Source organism: Rhineura floridana, chromosome 7 (assembly GCF_030035675.1).
Source record: "Rhineura floridana isolate rRhiFlo1 chromosome 7, rRhiFlo1.hap2, whole genome shotgun sequence".
Classification (NCBI taxonomy): domain Eukaryota; kingdom Metazoa; phylum Chordata; class Lepidosauria; order Squamata; family Rhineuridae; genus Rhineura; species Rhineura floridana.
The window spans coordinates 144,870,071-144,890,186 of NC_084486.1; the positions used below are offsets into that span (position 1 = coordinate 144,870,071).

General features: G+C 46.0%; 1 protein-coding gene and 1 long non-coding RNA gene across 4 annotated transcripts in view; one reads left to right on the forward strand and one right to left on the reverse strand.

Moving 5' to 3' along the window:
- Positions 1-20,116, forward strand: part of CHRD (chordin) — a 64,272-nt gene that overhangs the window by 24,406 nt on the left and 19,750 nt on the right. For 2 of the 3 annotated variants that reach the window (XR_009764133.1, XM_061637445.1), the window contains exons 6-14: positions 2,738-2,834; positions 3,169-3,310; positions 5,302-5,442; positions 7,392-7,474; positions 7,582-7,729; positions 9,055-9,161; positions 10,559-10,675; positions 11,616-11,772; positions 16,904-17,148. Coding sequence is in view for 2 of the 3 variants with exons in the window: in XM_061637445.1 (XP_061493429.1) it covers positions 2,738-2,834; positions 3,169-3,310; positions 5,302-5,442; positions 7,392-7,474; positions 7,582-7,729; positions 9,055-9,161; positions 10,559-10,675; positions 11,616-11,772; positions 16,904-17,148 (1,237 nt within the window). In the remaining variant the exon portion in view is untranslated. The remainder of the gene's footprint in view (positions 1-2,737; positions 2,835-3,168; positions 3,311-5,301; positions 5,443-7,391; positions 7,475-7,581; positions 7,730-9,054; positions 9,162-10,558; positions 10,676-11,615; positions 11,773-16,903; positions 17,149-20,116) is intronic. The other variant, XM_061637446.1, reaches the window with a different exon arrangement.
- On the reverse strand, positions 641-20,109 carry LOC133389555 (uncharacterized). Its single transcript, XR_009764134.1, has 3 exons — positions 19,679-20,109; positions 18,032-18,126; positions 641-1,106 (listed from the first exon to the last, which is right to left on the reverse strand). It is a non-coding gene; the product is annotated as an uncharacterized LOC133389555 (long non-coding RNA).

Below are 20,116 nucleotides of genomic sequence, written 5' to 3' on the forward strand. Positions count from 1 at the left end.
TTTGGAGGGTCCTGCTCAGGCAGTAAAAAGCATGATTAGTGAAATTAATTTCGGTGATGGGGGTGGTGGTTTACACATTTCTGCTTGTCATGATGTGATGCTAGTCATATTCCAAAGGAACACAGGAAGCTTGTTTATACCGAGCCAGACTACTGGCACATCTACCTCAGTATCGTCTCCACTGACTGGCAGCAGCTGTCCCAGGTTTCAGACAGGGGCCCTTGCAGCCTGCCCTGGAGGGGCTGGGGATTGCACCTGGGACCTCAGGCATGCGAAGCATTCGCTCTGCCACCGAAGTGCGGCCCTTCCCCTACACAAATGCACACACACTGTTATTATAATGCCCATGGTGAGACAATAGGATGGCCGACCCTGTGCCTAAAACGGAAAAAGGGTGATGTAAAGCCCTGTCGTGGGGTTCAAGTGCTAGCTGTCCCGCTCCCTATCTCCCCCCACTTCTTTGCTTCTTGGTCTTCTTTGCTCATCATGCTGACAGGCAGCTGGTATTTCTCTAATAGCATTACGAAACAGCTGAACAGGCATGGGTGAATCCCAGTTTGGAATTTCACCGTATTTGTCCCAGGCAGAAAAGCTCCTCCCGTCACGGTTATTTTTTTATTATTATGAAAAACAAATTTGGGGGGAAACGGGAAAGAGTCCAATAAACAAGTTCAGCATCCACATGTTCCCAGGCCCCAGCTGCCTCTCCCTGCTTGCTCAAGGGTAGTGTCAGTGGGGATCCTTCTGCTTCAGGCTTGACTCCAGGGAGCTGCAATCAGTCAATCTCCCGCGCGCCCCCATTGTTAAATCTGTCTTCTGCCTGCTCCGGGAGAGAGCTGCGCCCGTCATGGTGGTCCCTCCTCTTTTTCCAGGCCTTTGCATAGCCGAGTGGTGACTAATTTCAAAATGCATCCGCAAATCCAAAAAACAGCCCCAAAGCCTGTTTTTATTCCTTTTAGCAAGGCACAGAAGAATTGCATTTCTCAAACCGGGTAAGGGAAGAGAGACGAACTCTGGTTCTGAGGAGTGCACCTTCACCCATTCTGAGGGTACTGACGGGGTTCATTGGCAAAGCCAGGGATCCACAGCTGCAGTTCTCCACTTGCCTGTGGCAAACATAAATTTCTTTCTATTTATAATATTATTTGATTTATGAATTGCTTCCCATGAGGCATCCGGAGGCAATTTACAAGACAGTAACATTATATACAACAGTTACCTATAGAAAAACAGTTAAAACAATTGCATATATAAAAACATTTTTTTAAAAAATTATGGGATGCATTCAACTAACTTTTACTCAGGGTAGAGTAAAGCCACTGAAATTAATGGACCTAAGTTAGTCTTGTTCGTTAATTTTAATGGGTCTACTCTGAAAAGTTAGTTGAATACAGCCCTATAAATATAAAAAACAGTTTAAAGCAACAGTACATCCATATAATCAGTTCAAATCCAATACAGTTACCAACTGGGATAACGATCTTAGAAGGCTAGTTGAAAGGCACGAAAAAGACCACAGAGAAGGTGCCTGCCTGAGTAATGCAGTTTCTGGAAAACAGGCAGGGATGACTCCTGCTTAACCTCTGTTGGCAAGGAGTTCCACAGGGCAGGGCCTGCCACGCTAAGTGCTTGGCTCCCTGGTAAAGACCAGATGAACCTCAGGGGCATTTGGATCTACTACAAGCACCCCATCAGAAACCCTCAGCAAGTGGGGCAGGCCATAAAAAATCAGGCAGTCCTGCAGGTACTTGGGCCCCACGCTTCATATGACTTGCAGAGGCATCAGAGGTAGTGTGTTTGCTTGCACGTGGGAGGTTCCAGGTTTGATCCCTGGCCTCGTCAGTTTAAAAAGATCAAGTAGCAACTGAAGGGGAAAGACCTCTGCCTCTGAGAGTTGCTGCAGTCAGAATAGGCCCAGTGGAGACTGGTGGACCTGATGTCAGTGGTTTTAGTATGGATTTTCAAAGAGCTCTCCAAGGTATTTTAGCACTTTGGACAGCTCCTTGACAGATCAGACTAAAACCTGGAGCCGATTCTACCGCCCCACTGCCATAGAACTGCCAAGGATTGCCAGCATGATGCCCTCCAGATGTTGTTGGACTCCAACTCCCATCAGCCCCAGCCTGCATGGCCAGTGGTCAAGAATGATGGGAGCGGGAGTCCAACAACATTGGGAGGGGCCATAGATTCCGCAACCTTGCTTTAGAGGAGCTGATGTCACTTTAGAACTAGCAAAGATGGTTTTTTTGTGCCTGCCTGCTCCCCTCCTGTTTGACCTGTGCATTGGTAGATAAACAGGTATTGGTAGAATACTGACCTGGTAAAGATATCCCTAGAGCTTGCTACATGCTTGGAGAAGCACAAAACAGAGTGATAACCAAATGGGCAGACTTTGAATACTTGTAGGCAGGGTGCTATTCCAGCATTGCTGAGTTGGTGTGATAATATTAGCTGTTGAGAGATGCTTTTCACTCAACATGCACTTGACTGCAGAACCCATTGGCTCTTTGGAGGCTATTTAAAGAATGTGGTGGGGCACTTCGGAGCTACGTCAGGTTGGTGGCATCTGCCTAACCTATTCCTAGGAAGTGTTTCCTCCTCTGCTATAACCTCAAAGCCCATCCTTGATGCTGGCCAGGGTTCCCTGGGGTCCAGGTAAGGACCAGCGTCTCCACCATCTGCTTGCCACCATCTCCTTGCCAGATCCAACTCATACCCTCTGTTCCTACTCATGTAGGCTGGGCCAGCCAAGCCGAGTCCGTTTCACAGAGCCTGGTGGGACTGTCGTTTTTGAGCATCCTGTGCAAAAGGGTCCCTCCCCTGAGGATAGCATGGTGAGTGGCCCATGAGGTCGTTATCACTTTTATACAACTTCCCATGTGGTATTTGAAGCACTACATATCTGGAGCAGCATGGTAGGGAGACATAACCATGCCACATCTGTAGTTTTGGTAATAATGTGGGAGGAACAGCAGCATGGCGCACCATCCCCATCCCATACTAACTGTTTCCTTGAGTGCACCCATCACACTTAATCACCGTCCCGTCCTGCTCGAAATGCCTGGGCCACACTATGCAAATCTTGCAGGTCCATTGGGCGCATTGTACAAATGGACTATAAACTAGCCTGATCCTTCCTGCCCTTCTCTCTGGATACCGTCTCTACAGGTCTGCGGCATGTGGCGAAACCTGCAAAAGTCTGTCATCCGACTGCTGAAGTTGGATCAGCTGCACGTATCCCTGACCACAAAGTCTCACCCTGAGGGTGAGATACGAGGCAAAATCATCAGGCACCGGGCCCTCTTTGCAGGTAATCTGTGGCCTGAGTAGCCAGAGTCTTCCCTTTGAGTGCAGATTCTTATCATTTCCAGCCCTGCATATAGAGCTCCGATTCAAGAGATCTTGCTCACGATGTTCATTAAAACCCTTTACTGCATTCCTAATCTAGAATATTTGAAGTATCTGGCCTATCCGCTTAGTCAACCAGACAAGAATTGTCTTGGACATGACTCTTCTGGGTGTATTTCTTTTCTATTAGTGCTCGTCTCTGATTAACCCTCAGGCCCATAGGTAGAAATATTGCAATGGGGCAGTCTAAATGAGTGGATAATCATTGCAGAACAGCCAGAACATAACGGCTATCTTCAGTGGCGGCTGGTGGCTCCATGTCAGTGGGGCAGTGAAATCTGCTCCAGGTTTTAGTCCAAAGTTTCAAGGAGCTGTCCAAGCTGACATGGAGCCACCAGCCAGCACTGGCTAGCTTAGTAACTGCTGATGTGGTGTAACCGGAGAGCCTTCCAGATTAAATCTGCCCCACCCAGACAAGCCACTGGATCTTCTGGGCAGGGAGAGCTTCCTGGTTTCAGCTGAACCTCTACCTGCACTCTAGAGCGAGGGTTCCCAAACTGGGGTCCACAGACCACTTGTGGTCCAGGAACTTCATTCAGGTGGTCCATAGCATGTTTATGCAGAATGGCTGCAAACAGTAGACGCAGCGGCTGCTCTGCCATTCTTAGAACTCAGTGGTCCACTCAGAAGGTGAGTGAGATGGACTAGAAGTGATGGAGGAAGGAGGTACTAGAGGGGAGTGGAGAGGATTCGCAGCAAAGTTAATGGGAGGCTAGAATTAAGAAGTGTAATCTTGAGCCAATTAAAAAACATACCACATCCAGCGCAGTGCATTACAATTGCTATATCAGGCAGAAAAATCATTATGTGGTCCTTCGAGACCCTCAGTAAAAATGACTGAGGACAATACTGCATTGTCCATTCTGTCCAATAGTCTGGCTGCCCCTGGCTATTTTTTATTATTATCATCATTATTATTATTATCATTATTATTTACATTTGTATACTGCCGAAGCTCTCTGGGCAGTTTACAACAATAAAAAACTTTAAAAACAAATATACAAATTTAAAAACACATTTTTAAAAAACAATTTAAAAACACATGCTAAAATGCCTGGGAGAAGAGGAAAGTCTTGACCTAGCGCCGAAAAGATAACAGTGTTGGCACCAGGCGCACCTCGTTAACAACATCATTCCATAATTTGGGGGCCACCACTGAGAAAGCCCTCTCCCTTGTTGCCGTCCTCCAAGCTTCCCTTGGAGTAGGCACCTGGAGGGCCTTGGATGTTGAGCATAGTGTACGGGTGGGTTCGTGTCGGGAGAGGCGTGACATCAGGTATTGTGGTCCCAAGCCCTGTAAGGCTTTATACATTAAAACCAGCACCTTGAATCGAGCTCGGAAACATACAGGCAGCCAATGCAAGCGGGCCAGAATCGGTTTTATGTGTTCAAACCCTCTGGTCCCTGTTACCAATCTGGCTGCTGCATTTTGCACAAGCTGCAGCTTCCGCACCGTCTTCAAAGGCAGCCCCACATAGAGCACATTGCAGTAATCTAGCTTGGAGGTTACCAGAGCATGGGCCACTGAAACTAGGTTATCCCTGTCTGGATAGGGGCATGGCTGGGCCACCAACCAAAGTTGGTAGAAGGCACTCCGTGCCACTGAGGCTACCTGAGCCTCAAGTGACAGAGATGGTTCTAGGAGAACCCCTAGATATTTATAGATATGGAAAGGCCGTATCTCAGGGCAGAGTATCTGGTTTGCATGCAGGTTCAATCCCTGGAGCATCTCCAAATAGGGTTGGAAAAGATTGCTGCCCGAAACCTTGGAGAACTGTTGCCAGTGAGAGCAGACAATCCTCAGCTAGATGGACTCAGGATAAGGCCGCTTCCTCTGTGCAAGCCTGCCACTGTCGCCATCACACTGTGTACTTGCTTTTCTCTCCATTTCAGAAACGTTCAGTGCTATCCTGACATCCGTGGACCCCACCCACCTTGGCATGGGAGGCATTGCTATGCTCACCCTGAGCGACACAGGGAACAACCTGGATTTTGTCCTTGTCACCAAAGGACTTCTGAAGTCAGCCGAAAAAAGTGAGCAAGGAGCACAAGGGGAGGGTTGTGGGGCCAATTTCGGCCGGATGCCAGAATGCATGCTTGGCCTAGCTAGTTGAAGTTGACAGCTGGTCAGGTCTGCTGGATAAAAGCTGGGCTTGCAACAACGAGAGCCGAGTTCAACTTCCACTGCAGCCAAGGACTGATGTAAGAAGACTGAGAAGTGACACTCACTCAGAGTCACGTAGGGCTTATCCACATGGGAGTATAACTTTGTGCTAAAGACACTGTTTTTACCTCCGTTTTCTGTTTGCACCGTCCACAGTAAGAGCTCCAACCAGCTGCAAACACAGTGTTTTCTAGTCACACTTGAGAGGAAGCATCAGTCATGCAGTTTCCAAACGACCGTGCCCTCTGATTTAACATTTCCACTCCCTCTGGTTACCTGGCAACCGAGCATGCTCAGTTTGTTCTGCAGTATGTTTCATTTTTTTAACAAACAACAACAACCTGGAAGTGTGATTATTTGTGTTTTCACTGGTACAATACAGCTAAAATACAAATCTTTCTGTACGCTTTTGCACACAAGTTAGGGGGGAAAAGAAAATAAAGGCACTGCTTGTAGCAACATAAAAAAGGCTTGCAGAACGGGAGAGAGCAGCAGAAGTTTATCTTCAGCCCACAGGAAATGAAATGAAAGAAGGGAGGAGGAGGGAGTGGGTGTGGAGAGGGGAACAATTGACACATCCATCTAAAAGCATCGGAGCAAAGCATCTGCAAGCCCTAGAGATACAGAGTGAAGATGTTTTTCCCTTCCCTTTTTGGATTATCAGAGGATTGGGTTAGTATGGATTTACAAGGGGGAAACTGTGTGATAGCTTCTGTTTGGCAGTAATGTCATCTGAACTATGCAAATTAAAAGGGGATGTGAGTAGCACCAGACGCACAGTAAAACCCTGTGTAGATGAGCCCTCAGAGTCACTTAAACTGTGTCTCCTTCAGGGCATCACAAACTGTTGACCTCAGTACCCTATCTCTGAAACAATTGCAACCTATGTCGTGGGGCTGTAGAGAGGATTAGGGCTTGAAGGTACCCTGGGCAAAGTGCCCTCAGTGGGGGGCTGTAGTGTGCTATCCCCCTCCTAGCGTAGACCCTACAGAAGACTGACAGGGCCCCTCTGTGGATCCCAAAGGCAAGCTAAGACCTCTCACAGGTTTACCAGGTGGGGAGTTGTGAAGAGTAACCCAGCGGTGGCTGGCGTCCACCAGTGTAGAGAGACGCCCTGGCCCTGTGTGGCTGGAGCCGCCTCCCATTACACCCCCAATATATATTTATCAATTTTTATTTATTAAACAAAATGTATATACCACTCAATTGTAAGAAAAACCTCTAAGCAGTTCACAAGAAACATTAAAATTATCAATAAAAACAGTTAAGACAAGTAATTAAAACATTTAAAACAGCAGTAAACTAAAAAAAAAGATCAAAACACATCAACATCTATGTATCTGGATAGGCTTGCATATACAGAAATGTTTTAAGCAGGCGCTGACAAGAATACAGCAGAGGTGCCTGCCTGATGTCAAGAGGCAGGTAGTTCCAAAGTGTAAGTGCTGCCACACTAAATGAAAGATTTCTTACAAATGCAGAACGAGAAATATGTGGCACCTGCAACCGCAGATCAATATCCAAATATCAATATTTTGAAAGAAAATGTCAGTGTTAATATCAGTATTTTTGGAGAGAGGAAAATATCAGACCGGTAAAAGCAGTGAGTAGTGGATAAAGAATGAACTTGAATCAATACTGCCTGTAAGATTGATGGAATGCGTTCGAAGCTGCACCGGCTAACGGATCCCATCCCTAGTAAAGAAACAAAAATGGAGGGCTGTGTTGGTGCCACCCAGAAGATGCCACTGAGTGTGAGCAAGATGTGTAAAGGAGTGTTTGTAATGGATGTCATGTGGCATATTTTTTCTCTTCCCAGAATCTCCCTGGCTCCCTTTGAGGATGCAAATCCTTCACCAAGACAAGGTCCTGAGGGAGGTGCTGGCCAATGTCACCTTGCAGGTAAAGCTGCCATATTTGAGGACTGCTTCCAGCTGCTTGCTTTGCAGGTGACTTAACGGTGCCCCCTGCTCCTTCCCTTTCCCCTCTCCCTGCTTTTGCCATACCAGGCCCCTGAATTTGCAGAGGTGCTGACAGGACTGGCGACTCAAGAGATGTTGTGGCTGGCACAAGGGCAGCTGACGATAACTGCAGAGGTCGAGGGCAGATTGAGGCAGAAGATCACCGGCCAAATCACTACCAGGAAAAGCTGTGACAGTGAGTTGGGGGTGGGGGTCATGGAGATGCTCTATGAAGCCTAATAGGATCCCATGACATGGAAAAAGCAGTGCCACATTTTTCTGGGCAGGGTTCCTGTGCTATTGCCAGTTGTGTGACAAGCAGAAATTCAACAGTTACATTTCTTTCCATTGTGCACTTGAAATGATGAGGAAAGCAATGTAGAGAGAGAATTCCCCCCTCCCCTTCCCATTTCTCAAAATCCTAGATGTCTGGGTTAACCAAGGAAGTTTTCAGTAGGGTCCAGTATTTGTTTGTTTGCTTGTTTGTTTATGAGTTCCTTCCGGTGAAAGCGATTTCAGAATGAAATAAAAACATAAACAACTGCATATTAAAAGAAAAAGTTAAAGCAATTGCTCATTTTAAAAACAATTACAATTTTAAATTCAATACAAATATTGACTGAGATAAAAATCTCCACTTTAGAAGGCTTGTTGAAAGAGGAAAGTCAGGCACTGAAAAAGACAACAGAGACAGCACCTGTCTGATGTGTAAGAGGGACTTCCAGAGGGCAGGTGCCACCATACTAAATGATCGATTCTGTCATTGTGCAGAATGGATCTCCTGATAAGAGAGTATCTGCAGGATGCCCTCTCTTGCAGAGCTCAGTTGGGTATATAAAGGATGAGATGCAATCTTTTAATTATCCTGGTCCCAAGCTGCACAGGCCTTTGCACACCAGTACTAGCACCTTGAATTTAGCCCAGTAGCTAATTGGCAGCCCGTGCCATTCTTTGAGCTGTGGTGTAATAATGATGGCAATATTCTGCCCCAGTGACAAGCGGAGCTGCCACATTCTTCAGGATGGACCAGAGGAAGTACTAATTCATTGAATGTACCATTAACTTGTGGGATTCATTGCCACAAGATGTCGCGATGAAGGCCATTGATCGGCTTTGATGGCTTCTAAAAGGGTTAGGCAAACTCATAGGTAATAGGTTGATTGACAGGCATTTGCCATGATAGCTAAAATGGAACCTCCATGTTCTGAGGCATTCTACCTCCGATTACCAGGTGTTTGGGGTCAAACAGCTGTGAAGGGCTTCTGCCTTTATGGCCTTCTTGTGAACTTCCCAGGGGACACTGTAGGGCTGTTTCTGGAAATATAATGCTGGACTAGATAGAGCTTGGCTGTGTCTTAATGAAAAGTTCACTCACTGAACTTCTACCTGTCCTACAGCTGTCCATGTAGCTGAATATGGTGCAGCCTTATGTGTCGCTGATGATTTCTAAGTGTAGATTTGGCTCTCATCCATGCTGCTAGCTCTGTCTCATAAATGCACCCTTTTCTCTCTTGCTCCCAGCCATCCAGAGTGTGCTTTGTGGAGGAGATACCTTGACGCCCACCCAGACTGGGGCCGTGGGTTCTGCCAAGCTCATGCTGCATGAGAATGGGACTTTGGAGTATCAGGTAGGAAGGAATGTGTCTGTGTATTGGCGCACACCTAGTGCAAGAGATTGGCAAAACAAGTCACCTGCAGAGACCCTGATCAGTCAAGGGGCCATCCCTACATGAGCCATGCTGCCAGCTTGGTTCTTACTTGGCCTGGCCTTGCTGCAGTGATAAGCACTGAACTCCCACCTGAGGTGTGCCCCAAAATCGCTTGTGGTGGTACAAAGTGGACCTCCAGATTGTTCCCACTGTCCTCTGCCCCCCCTTCCACTGAGGATGACCCACAACTGGTTCACATCAATTTGCCCAGAAATAAGCCAATCAATTTCATTTTGATTCCTGCAGTGAGTAGGGAGTTGGGCTTGAGGGCCTTATAAGCCCCTTCCAACTCTATGATTCTATGGGGGGGGGGAGAAACCTCAAAAATGAAATATTTCAGCTTATTTCCTAGCAAACCCAAATGTGTGAGCCCCCAAACTCCTCCTATGCCATTTCCAAGGCTGGCATGGCGGTGGTTCCCATGCAAACAGAGAGAGGGAAGGATGGAAAGGCTCTTCCTCCCCAGCTATTGACACTGTGGCCTTTTCAGAAAATTACATTTCCCTAGAAGCTAATGGTTGTACTCGGAAAGGAAGGGGGAAAGCCCTCATTTCCCTCTCCCTTCTTGCCAAGCCGTGCCAGGCTAGTAATCCATCCTGGATTAAAATTGGAGCTGTACAACAGTTTGGGCATCATAATGCCTGTCTCTTATTTTTAATGCAAACGTCGTAAGTCCCCAGGCTAGTAAGTGAGTTAGGGGAGAAGGAGCATCTTAGGTTATTATTATTTATTTATCTATTAAAATTTTATCCTGCCCTTCCTTCCAAAGGAGCCCAGGGAGGCAACCAACAAAACAATACAATTAAAAAAACTATTAAGAACATTTAAAAACAGTCACCTTCACAGCTAATAATTCCAAGGCTGCCAGAAACAGTGTCTTCCGGCCATCAAATGCCTGGGTGAACAGGAATGTTTTTAAATTCCTCACCAGGGGCATTTCACAAATAAAGAACCACCACCAAGAAGGCCCCGTCACAGGTCAGCACCAACCGGGCAGCATCCAGCATTGGCGCTACCAACAGGCCCTCCCCTGCCAATTGTAGGGCCCAAGATGGTTAATACAGGGGGAGGCATTCTTTTAACTACTTGGGTCCTAAGCCATTTAGGACTTTGTACATTAGTATTACCGCCTTGAATTGAGCTTGGTAACTTGCTGACAGCCGGTGCAGCACTTTCAAGGCCAATGACACGCAGTCCCATGGGACTGCCCCACTTACCAACCTAGCAACCTCATTCTGCACTAGCTGCAACCTCCAGACCGTCTTACATTGCCTAGAAGCTAGTCACTTTTTCTGAGCTATGCTCTCCTCCCACAGGTCCAGGTGGCAGGAACAAGAAGCGAAGTGATTGGCGTCACGCTAGAGACCAAACCTCGCAGAAGAAATAAGCGTAACATCTTATACGACATGACGCACAGCTATAAGGACGGAATGGTGAGTGTCAGCGTGGATCGGGATGAGAAGCAAGGGGCCCTGGAGAAAATGGCCAGGCCTCTCTGGTCGAGCCACTTTCCATGATGTTGGCCATCTCTAGTGGCTTCAAATGTGCAAAATAAATTCAAACTGGAGCAAACATCAAATTCTGTGTATAAATATGTTGTATAAATCTATGGTGCGGCCGCATTTGGAATACTGTGTACAGTTCTGGTCGCCTCATCTCAGAAAGGATATTCTAGAGTTGGAAAAGGTTCAGAAGAGGGCAACCAGAATGATCAAGGGGATGGAGCGACTCCCTTACGAGGAAAGGTTGCAGCATTTGGGGCTTTTTAGTTTAGAGAAAAGGCGGGTCAGAGGAGACATGATAGAAGTGTATAAAATTATGCATGGCATTGAGAAAGTGGATAGAGAAAAGTTCTTCTCCCTCTCTCATAATACTAGAACTCGTGGACATTCAAAGAAGCTGAATGTTGGAAGATTCAGGACAGACAAAAGGAAGTACTTCTTTACTCAGCGCATAGTTAAACTATGGAATTTGCTCCCACAAGATGCAGTAATGGCCACCAGCTTGGATGGCTTTAAAAGATTAGACAAATTCATGGAGGACAGGGCTATCAATGGCTACTAGCCATGATGGCTGTGCTGTGCCACCCTAGTCAGAGGCAGCATGCTTCTGAAAACCAGTTGCCGGAAGCCTCAGGAGGGGAGAGTGTTCTTGCACTCGGGTCCTGCTTACGGGCTTCCCCCAGGCACCTGGTAGGCCACTGTGAGAACAGGATGCTGGACTAGATGGGCCACTGGCCTGATCCAGCAGGCTCTTCTTATGTTCTTATGTGTGCAGGTTATGTTTCACCTGAGTTTCTAGATAACCATACTGTGTGTAATGGTGTGTGGTGTTTTTTTTTAATTACCTCTTGAAATATCCATGTTTGTTCAGGCCAGCGGGAGCTGGGGTCAAGTGAATGGGCGCGATGCCCACATGTTGTTGCAGAACGAGCTCTTCTTAAATGTGGGCACCAAGGATTTCGAAGAAGGGGAATTGCGTGGACAGATCAACTCCCTGCTGTACAGTGGACTGCAGGCACGATATGAAGGTACCATCGGACGGAAAGAGTATGTGAGAAGCTGAACCACCTGGCAGGAGCCTGCTGGGTGGTTGGGGTGAAATAAAAGGGCCTTTGCCTATTATTATTACTACTATTGTTAATTATTAATTTCATTTTATCATAGAATCATAGAAAAGTAGAGTTGGAAGGGGCCTATAGGGCCATCAAGTCCAACCCCCTGCTCAATGCAAGAATCCAAATCAAAGCATTCCTGACAGATGGCTTTATACAATATCAGTTGCTTTATACAATAAAAAGTCTCAAAGCAACTTGACAAAATAAAATACTATACATAAAAGCAGTTTAAAGCCAGAAAATCTTAAAATAATTGCAATATAAAACCCTTTATTGCAAAATAATAAAAAGAAGTCATGCCTAGACTTTTTTTAGTTCTGGGATTAGGGAAAAGTCTGTGACCAGGCCAAGAGAAGGCAAAAAGGATGCTGGATGCCAAAGACTACAGAGTTAAAAACAACAACAACAGGAGTCAAGCAGGTAGAGCAAGGATAGGGGACCTGTGGCCCTCCCAATATTTGTTGGACTCCTAGAATCATAGAGTTGGAAGGGGCCTATAAGGCCATCGAGTCCAACCCTCTGCTCAATGCAGGAATCCAAATCAAAGCATTCCAGACAGATGGCTGTCCAGCTGCCTCTTGAATGCCTCCAGTGTTGGAGAGCCCACTACCTCTCTAGGTAATTGGTTCCATTGTTGTTTGGCTCTAACAGGAAGTTTTTCCTGATGTTCAGTCGAAATCTGGCTTCCTGTAACCTGAGCCCATTATTCTGTGTCCTGCACTCTGGGAGGATCGAGAAGAGATCCCGGCCCTCCTCTGTGTGACAACCTTTCAAGTACTTGAAGAGTGCTATCGTATCTCCCCTCAGTCTTCTCTTCTCCAGGCTAAACATGCCAGAGTTCTTTCAGACTCCAACTCCCATCATCCTTGGCCATTGTCCATGCTAGATGGAGCTGATGGGAGTTGGAATCCAACAGCATCTGAAGGACCAGAAAGTTCCCCATCCCTGACATAGAGGCAGGCAAGCCCTGAGATAAACATGTTGCATTAATTTGAAAGTCAGCCAACTTTTTAAAAATTTCAGATCCAAAGAGTTTAAATAATTCAGATGTTGATCTGCAGCCAAGAGAACTGGCTCTTAAGTTTAAATCATGATGTGAAATACAGCTCTTGTCCCTCCCCAACACTCCCATATCTTGGCCTCGTTGCCCCTTTAGGGTTGCCAGGTGACAGTGCTGCAGGGACAGTAGAAGCCGCAGCTGGCAGAATTCCCCTTCCACGCAACCATGAAGAGGTAAAGCAGCCCTGCCAGGATTAGGGATGGAAAGATATGTCTGTTTCTGTTCTCTCAGTTCCCCACTTTTCCAGTGTTAAATTCAGTTCCCTACATTTCTGCAGCAATCTGAGAATTTTTTTAAAAAAAAATATCATGAAAATTCTCCACCATTTTAGTGCGAATTTCTCCAAATAAACACATTTTTGTAGGCAGTTTTGACAAAGGTACACATTTTTGCAAGCTATTTCTCATCACATCATGTCTTTTTGCATGTTAGTTTCACTCATGTATGCACACTTTCCCCTCACATATGCATTTTTGTAAATGTTGTTTAGTTGGTGAACGGCATCCCAAAATTCTAATACATGCAAATTTCAAAGGATGGCTGTGTTTCACTTCTCATATTGTTTTGGAAATTGCAAATTTGATAAATTCTGCTTGAAATGTGAACTGAATCGAAATTCTCACCCATCCCTAGCCAGGATCAAGACTCATAGAATCATAGAGTTGGAAGGGGCCTTGTAGGCCATCGAGTCCAACCTCCTGCTCACAGCAGGAAATCCACAGCTAGAGCATCTCCGGCAGATAGCTGTCCAGCCTCTGCTTGAAGACATCCAGCGAAGGGGATCCCACCACCTCCCTAGGCAGTCGGTTCCATTGCCGAACTGCCCTTACTGTCAAGAAGTTCCTTCTAATGTCCAATCTGAATCTACGCTCCTGCAACTTAAAACCATTAGACTTAGTCCTACCCTCTGGGGCAGCAGAGAACAAATTTGTACCCTCCTCTATGTGACAGCCCTTCAGGTACTTAAAGAGTGCAATCATGTCACCCCTCAGCCTTCTCTTCACCAGACTGAACATGCCAAGTTCCTTCAACCTTTCCTCATAAGACTTGTTCTCCATACCAGCTATCATCCTCTTTGCCCTCTTCTGAACCCGCTCTAACTTGTCTATATCTTTCTTAAAATGAGGCACCCAGAACTGAACGCAGTATTCCAGATGAGGCCTGACCAATGCAGAATATAGTGGGACTATTAATTCCCTTGACCTGGAAACTATAGCTCTGTTTATGCATCCCAAAACCACGTTTGCCTTTTTTGCCGCAGCATCACACTGCTGGGTCATGTTCAACTTACGATCCACTACAATTCCAAGGTCCTTCTCACACGCACTACTGCTAAGCCGGGTATTTCCCATCCTGTACCCGTGCATTTTGTTTTTGTGGACTAAATACAGAATCCTGCATTTGTCTTTATTGAATGTCATTTTATTAATTTCAGCCCAATTTTCTAGTCTATCCAGGTCCCTTTGGATTTTATTCCTGTCTTCCATTGTGTTAGCTATCCCTCCCAGTTTCGTATCATCCGCAAACTTCATAAGGCTTCCCTCCACCCCATCATCTAAGTCATTGATAAAAATGTTGAAGAGTATCGGCCCCAGGACAGAACCCTGTGGCACTCCACTCGAGACCTCCTTCCAGTCCGAAGCAGAGCCACCGATGACCACTCTTTGAGTACGGTTTTCCAACCAGTTGTGAATCCACCTGACAGTATTTCCATGTAGTCCGCATTTGACGAGTTTGCTAATCAAAAGGTCGTGGGGGACTTTGTCAAACGCTTTGCTGAAATCTAGATAGATGACATCTACAGCATTTCCACCATCTACTAGGCTAGTGACCCGATCAAAACAAGAGATGAGATTAGTTTGACAGGATTTTTTCTTGACAAACCCATGCTGGCTCCTACTAATCACAGCATTGTCATCTAGATAGTTGCCAATGGACTCTATTATCCGTTCTAATATCTTTCCCGGTATTGAAGTCAGACTGACCGGCCTGTAATTCCCTGGATCTTCTTTTTAACCTTTTTAAAGAGCGGGACAACGTTTGCCCATCTCCAATTCTCCGGCACCTCTCCCGTTCTCCAGGATTTCTCAAAGATGATGGCAAGAGGTTCCGAGAGTACATCTGCAAGTTCCTTCAATACTCTGGGATGCAGTTCATCAGGCCCTGGAGATTTGAACTCATTTAGGTTAACTAGGTATTACCTGACTATCTCCTTATCAATCTCGACCTGCAATCCCGACCCTTTACTGAGATTGCTACCAATGCAAGGTTGCACACTGTTCCCTTTTTGGGAGAAAAAGGAGGCATAATAGGTGTTGAGCAGTTCTGCCTTTTCCTTGTTATCTGTCAACATTTTGCCATCCTCATTGAGCAGCAGTCCCACCATTTCCTTGGTCTTTCTCTTGCTTCGAACATATCTGAAAAACCCCTTTTTGTTGTTCCTCGCTTCCCTCGCCAGCCTCAGCTCATTCCGGGTTTTAGCTTTCCTTACGCTATTCCTGCAAGCCCGAGCCGCTTGTCGGTACTCTTCCTTGGTGGTGCGTCCTTCCTTCCGTTCTTTATACATGCTCTTTTTTACTTTTACCTCCTCCACCAGTCTTCCGTGTAGCCACATTGGCTTTTTCCGATGTCTTCCGTTTTTCTTTCTCTTTGGAATTGTTTGCGATTGCGCTTTTTGTAATACGTTCTTCATGAACTCCCACGCTTCTTGGGCTCCTTTTTTCTTTAGTCTATCTAGCCACGGGATCCTACCCATCATTTTCCTGAGCTTGGTAAAATCGGCTTTCCTGAAATCCAAGGTCTATGTTTCACTATATTCTTCTTTGGCTTTCCCCAGAATCACAAATTCCAGCATTACATGGTCACTTTCCCCCAAGGTACCGACCGCTTTAATTCCCATGACCAATTCGTCCGTGTTAGTTAAGATCAGGTCCAGGATTGCTGATCCCCTTGTTCCTTCTTCTACTTTTTGAAAGAGGAAATTATCAGCAAGGCCCATCAGGAATTTGTTGGAGGCTTTGTGCTTTGCAGAGTTTGTCTCCCAGCAGATATCCGAGTAGTTGAAGTCCCCCATCACTACTACTTCTTGCCTCATTGAGATTTCAGAGATTTGTTTGAGAAAAGCCTCGTCTACCACCTCTTCTTGGCCACCGTCTACCACCTCTTTGTTCCCTAGCTCACGGTTCCCAGCCCTTCCCAGTCCACATCCACCCTCCCAACAATTCACAGTCCCTCCTGTTCTTAGGACCAGACTTACTTTGTTTTTGGCCTCTTCTTTTTCCCCAATACATCTGTTCATCACTTTTTCCCTCAAGGCCCTGCTTATTGCCAATCTGCCTATTCAGTACTATTTCTTGACCATCCTTCCTAGCATCCCTGTTTCCTCCCTTGAGTTCTGAGACAGGTTGTAATCCCTCACACAAATTGAACTGCGAACATTCTGACTACTCTGTTCCCCCCCCACACACACACACACTGTTGGAATGTTCAGTGTAACATTCTCCACCATCACTTCAGCTCAGCCAATCAGTTTCACAGGTTGCATGAGCATAAGCACAATGGTTCAGTGTAGGTGATCTTCCCAAATCCAGTTAAAAACAAATTCTAAACCCAGAAGCAACAAGAGAGGCTTGTGGTACCTTAAAGACTAGGAAATGTACTGCAGCATATCAAAATGTCTTCAAGGTGCCATTTGTTGTTTTTGCTGCGACAGACAGGAACATGGCTATCCCTTTGGAAATGTAAACATATTTATAATTGAGGTGGTTGTAAGAAAAATCCCAGTGACTAGAACAGGCATTTGAATGGTCAGAAACCTAAAGCTGCAAGGGGAAGGTTTGGTTTGGTGGTTTGCTTCTGGGTGGGCCCAGCTAGCATGCCATAGCTCAGCTCTGTAGCTGCAGCCACTCTCCACTGAGCAAAGGCATTGGCTTCAGGCAGTAGATCAGCCCCGGAATATGTGACATTTTGGCGTTTGTGCTGCAGAGCTTCCTGTCCCCCTTGCCGGCCAATTCGTGTCCCCTCCTGTGCGTACTGGATCCGCTGGGCATGCCTGGGTATCCTTGGATGATCACTGCCACCTGCACTACGAGATTATAGTAGCTGGCCTTGGCAAGGCTGATGATGGCACCGTCAGTGCTCACCTCCATGGTTTTGCTGAGCTGGGCGAGCTCCAGGAAAACAGCCTCCGGGAGCACAAGCGACTACTTAGGGGCTTCTATGGCACAGAGGTAAGGGGAAAGGTCACAGCTTAAGAGTAGAGCATCTGCTTTGCATGCAGAAGGTCTCCTGTTCAACCCCAAGTGTCTCCAGATAGGGTTGGGAATATCCTCCGTCTGAAATCCTGGAGAGCCGCTGCCAGTCAGCGCTGTAAATATTGTGCTAGATGAACCAATGGTCTAACTTGGTCTAAGGCAGCTTCCTCTGTTCTGTGTTCCTTTGCACTTTGCTGGGATGGTGGTGGCTGAAGGTGTGTACTAGTACAACCGAGGTTGTCAGTTTCTTCTAACTCAAAGTACTTCTTCACAGTTAAAGAACTCACTGCCACAAGATGTGGTCATAGCCAGTACCTTAGACTAGGAAGGTAAGAAGGCATTGTTTCCATTCTGCTCTGCATTTGTCCCATGCAGCACTGTTTCTGTTCTGCTGCAGTTCGTATTCAGCTAAAAACTATATTATTCATGTTGCTATCAGCTGTGGCAAAATTACATAAGTTATGCAGTTTACATAAATTGTGTTGTCATTATGTTATCCCACCCCATTCACAGTCCAAACTGCGGGGATGGCATAATCAGCTATGTATTGTTTGCAGACTGTCAGCAACAGCGAATGTTGATCATATTCACTGCATTGATTTCTGCTGCAGACATGGGAAAAATGAGCAAACATTGACAATTGCTGCTCCCCTTTCTGTTTTCATCTGAATTCTCCATCAAGCCTACCGTAGACTAGAGGGATTTGTTTTTGAAAAGAGAGAGAGAAAGATCATATTTTAGTTGATTTTTTAAAAATTAAACATTGCACAATGCTCAACTTCATATTGTATATTGACAAAGATAATGCATAAAATGTATTTTGCTATGCCAAAAACAGTCTAGTAAGCATACATTGTACCTTGTCATATGTTCCACAGACACATTCTTGCTGTTCAAAGCACTCACAACTGTTGGGCTGTGCTTGGTGGATCACAAGTTTTCCTATGATAAAATCTAAAATGCAAGTTTAACAATATAGCAATAGTTACTTGAGTCCCAGAGAATCACATCGTTCATTGAAACTTAAAGAAAAGTATGAGAAGTAGCGATTGCTGAAATGTCCAAAATCCACATGTGCCTAAGTTTTCACAGAGCTTTCAGTGAGTGGGCCGGCCTGGCATCAACACATGACATGCTTGGGCAGCCACCAGGAGCTAAGCATTCTGGAAGGGCTCACCGCTGCACTCAGACACTCTGCCTTGAGCTTCCTGTGACTAGTAATGTGGAGCAACCATTTAAAATTTTCCACAGTGCCCTGGAGCAGAGCCATGCTGGGGGCATTGTAGGGCATTCAAAGTGGTAGCTCCAAGCCTCCTGGTGCTGATTGCAGCACTGTACCTGACTGCCACTGCCAGGTAAGCTCATCAGGGCTCACCCATAGGGTTGCCAGGTTCAGGGCCTGGGAGTGATCCTGTACCTTTAGGAGAAGAGAAAGTCAGCCAAGTGCAGGTGTTCTTGCAACCCTGTAATGGGAAAAACCACCAGGTGGAAGTCTCCCTTCCCCTGCACAACTTTTAAAGATACAGAAGACCTCTTAGTTGCCAGGCGCAGCCTCCAAGAGGTCTTCTGTATCTTTAAAAGTTGTGCAGGGCAAAGGGAGAATTCCATCTTGTGGTTTTTCCTATTACAGAGTTGCAAGAACACCTGCACTTGGCTGACTTTCTCTTCTCCTAAAGATACAGGATCAGTCTCAGGCCCTGAACCTGGCAACCCTACCTACCCACATAGGAGAGGCTCTTTTCTTGAGGTCTCCTCCAAACTGCAGCTGGCCCTGTGGACAGTGTTAGGTTTTTTCTTTCCTGGCTTTCCAAATGTGCCAGCTGGACAAACACATTTTGCAGGTGATGGTTTTCCTACTGCTTATCTCCAAATGAGGAAAACTTTAACCTGGTAAGGGACGGGGCAACTGTGTTGGCTTGGTTACATGTTTTCCCTGTTAATTACTGTGTGTGTGTCTGATTTAATTTTCAAAAGTGGTGCAAGTTTTTGAGTTACACAGATGAACTGTTCTTCAGATGCAGATTTTCACAGCAAACCAACCAATAAATAAATAGCAATAATGTTTCATAGTAAAGTTTAAAATGTAAAAATAAAAACCAAGTCATTAAAATTGCCTTGCATGAATCAGACCTATCTACTAGTCCAGTATTTTGTTTCCAGCAATAGCCAGCCAGGTAGCCCTGGGAAGAATGATAAAATAGAGGTGGCCGCCTAAACTCCAGCATTTTGTAATGAGAGGTACACAACTTGCCTCTGGAGATATTTATTCTCACTTGCAACATATTGCTGCTCAAGCAAAATGGCCTAAGGTGCTTGGTATTTATTATGAAGATATATACCCCACTTTTCAATCAATTGATTTTCAAAGAGTGTAACAAGTAACAGATTGTAAAATACCAACTAACAACCCAAAACTCTCTCTCTGCCATACACACACTCTCACAGACACACACAATCCATAGGAACAGGGGAAGCTGCTTTATACAAAATCAGACCATTGGTTCACCTTGCTCAGGATTTCCAACACACACTGGCAGTGGCTCTCCAGGGTGTCAGGGAGAAGTCTCCCCCAGTCCTACCAAGAGATGCTGGAGACTGAACCTGGAACCTTCTACATGTAAGGCAGACATGGTACCACTACATCCTTTCCTATCCAGCAGCTCCTAGTCCTCTGGACAATGGATGGAGCCAGATCATGCTTCTGTTCAGTTTTGCAGCTCCGGACCACCTAGCAGTTGAAACAGAATGTTCTTTCTGGCAGGGAGGGGGATGCAAAGTGTCCTGCAGATGGTCCTTCTCTGGCCAGCAGCTGGGGCCAGGTTGATCTCCCTCCCCTTTTAACTGGCCATGATGTTCTTCCTGGGAGGCAGGTGCAGGTGCAGCCTCCCAGTGACTTTTAGTCATCTGGCCAATGGCAAAGGCCAGAGTGGGTCTGTTTATGAGC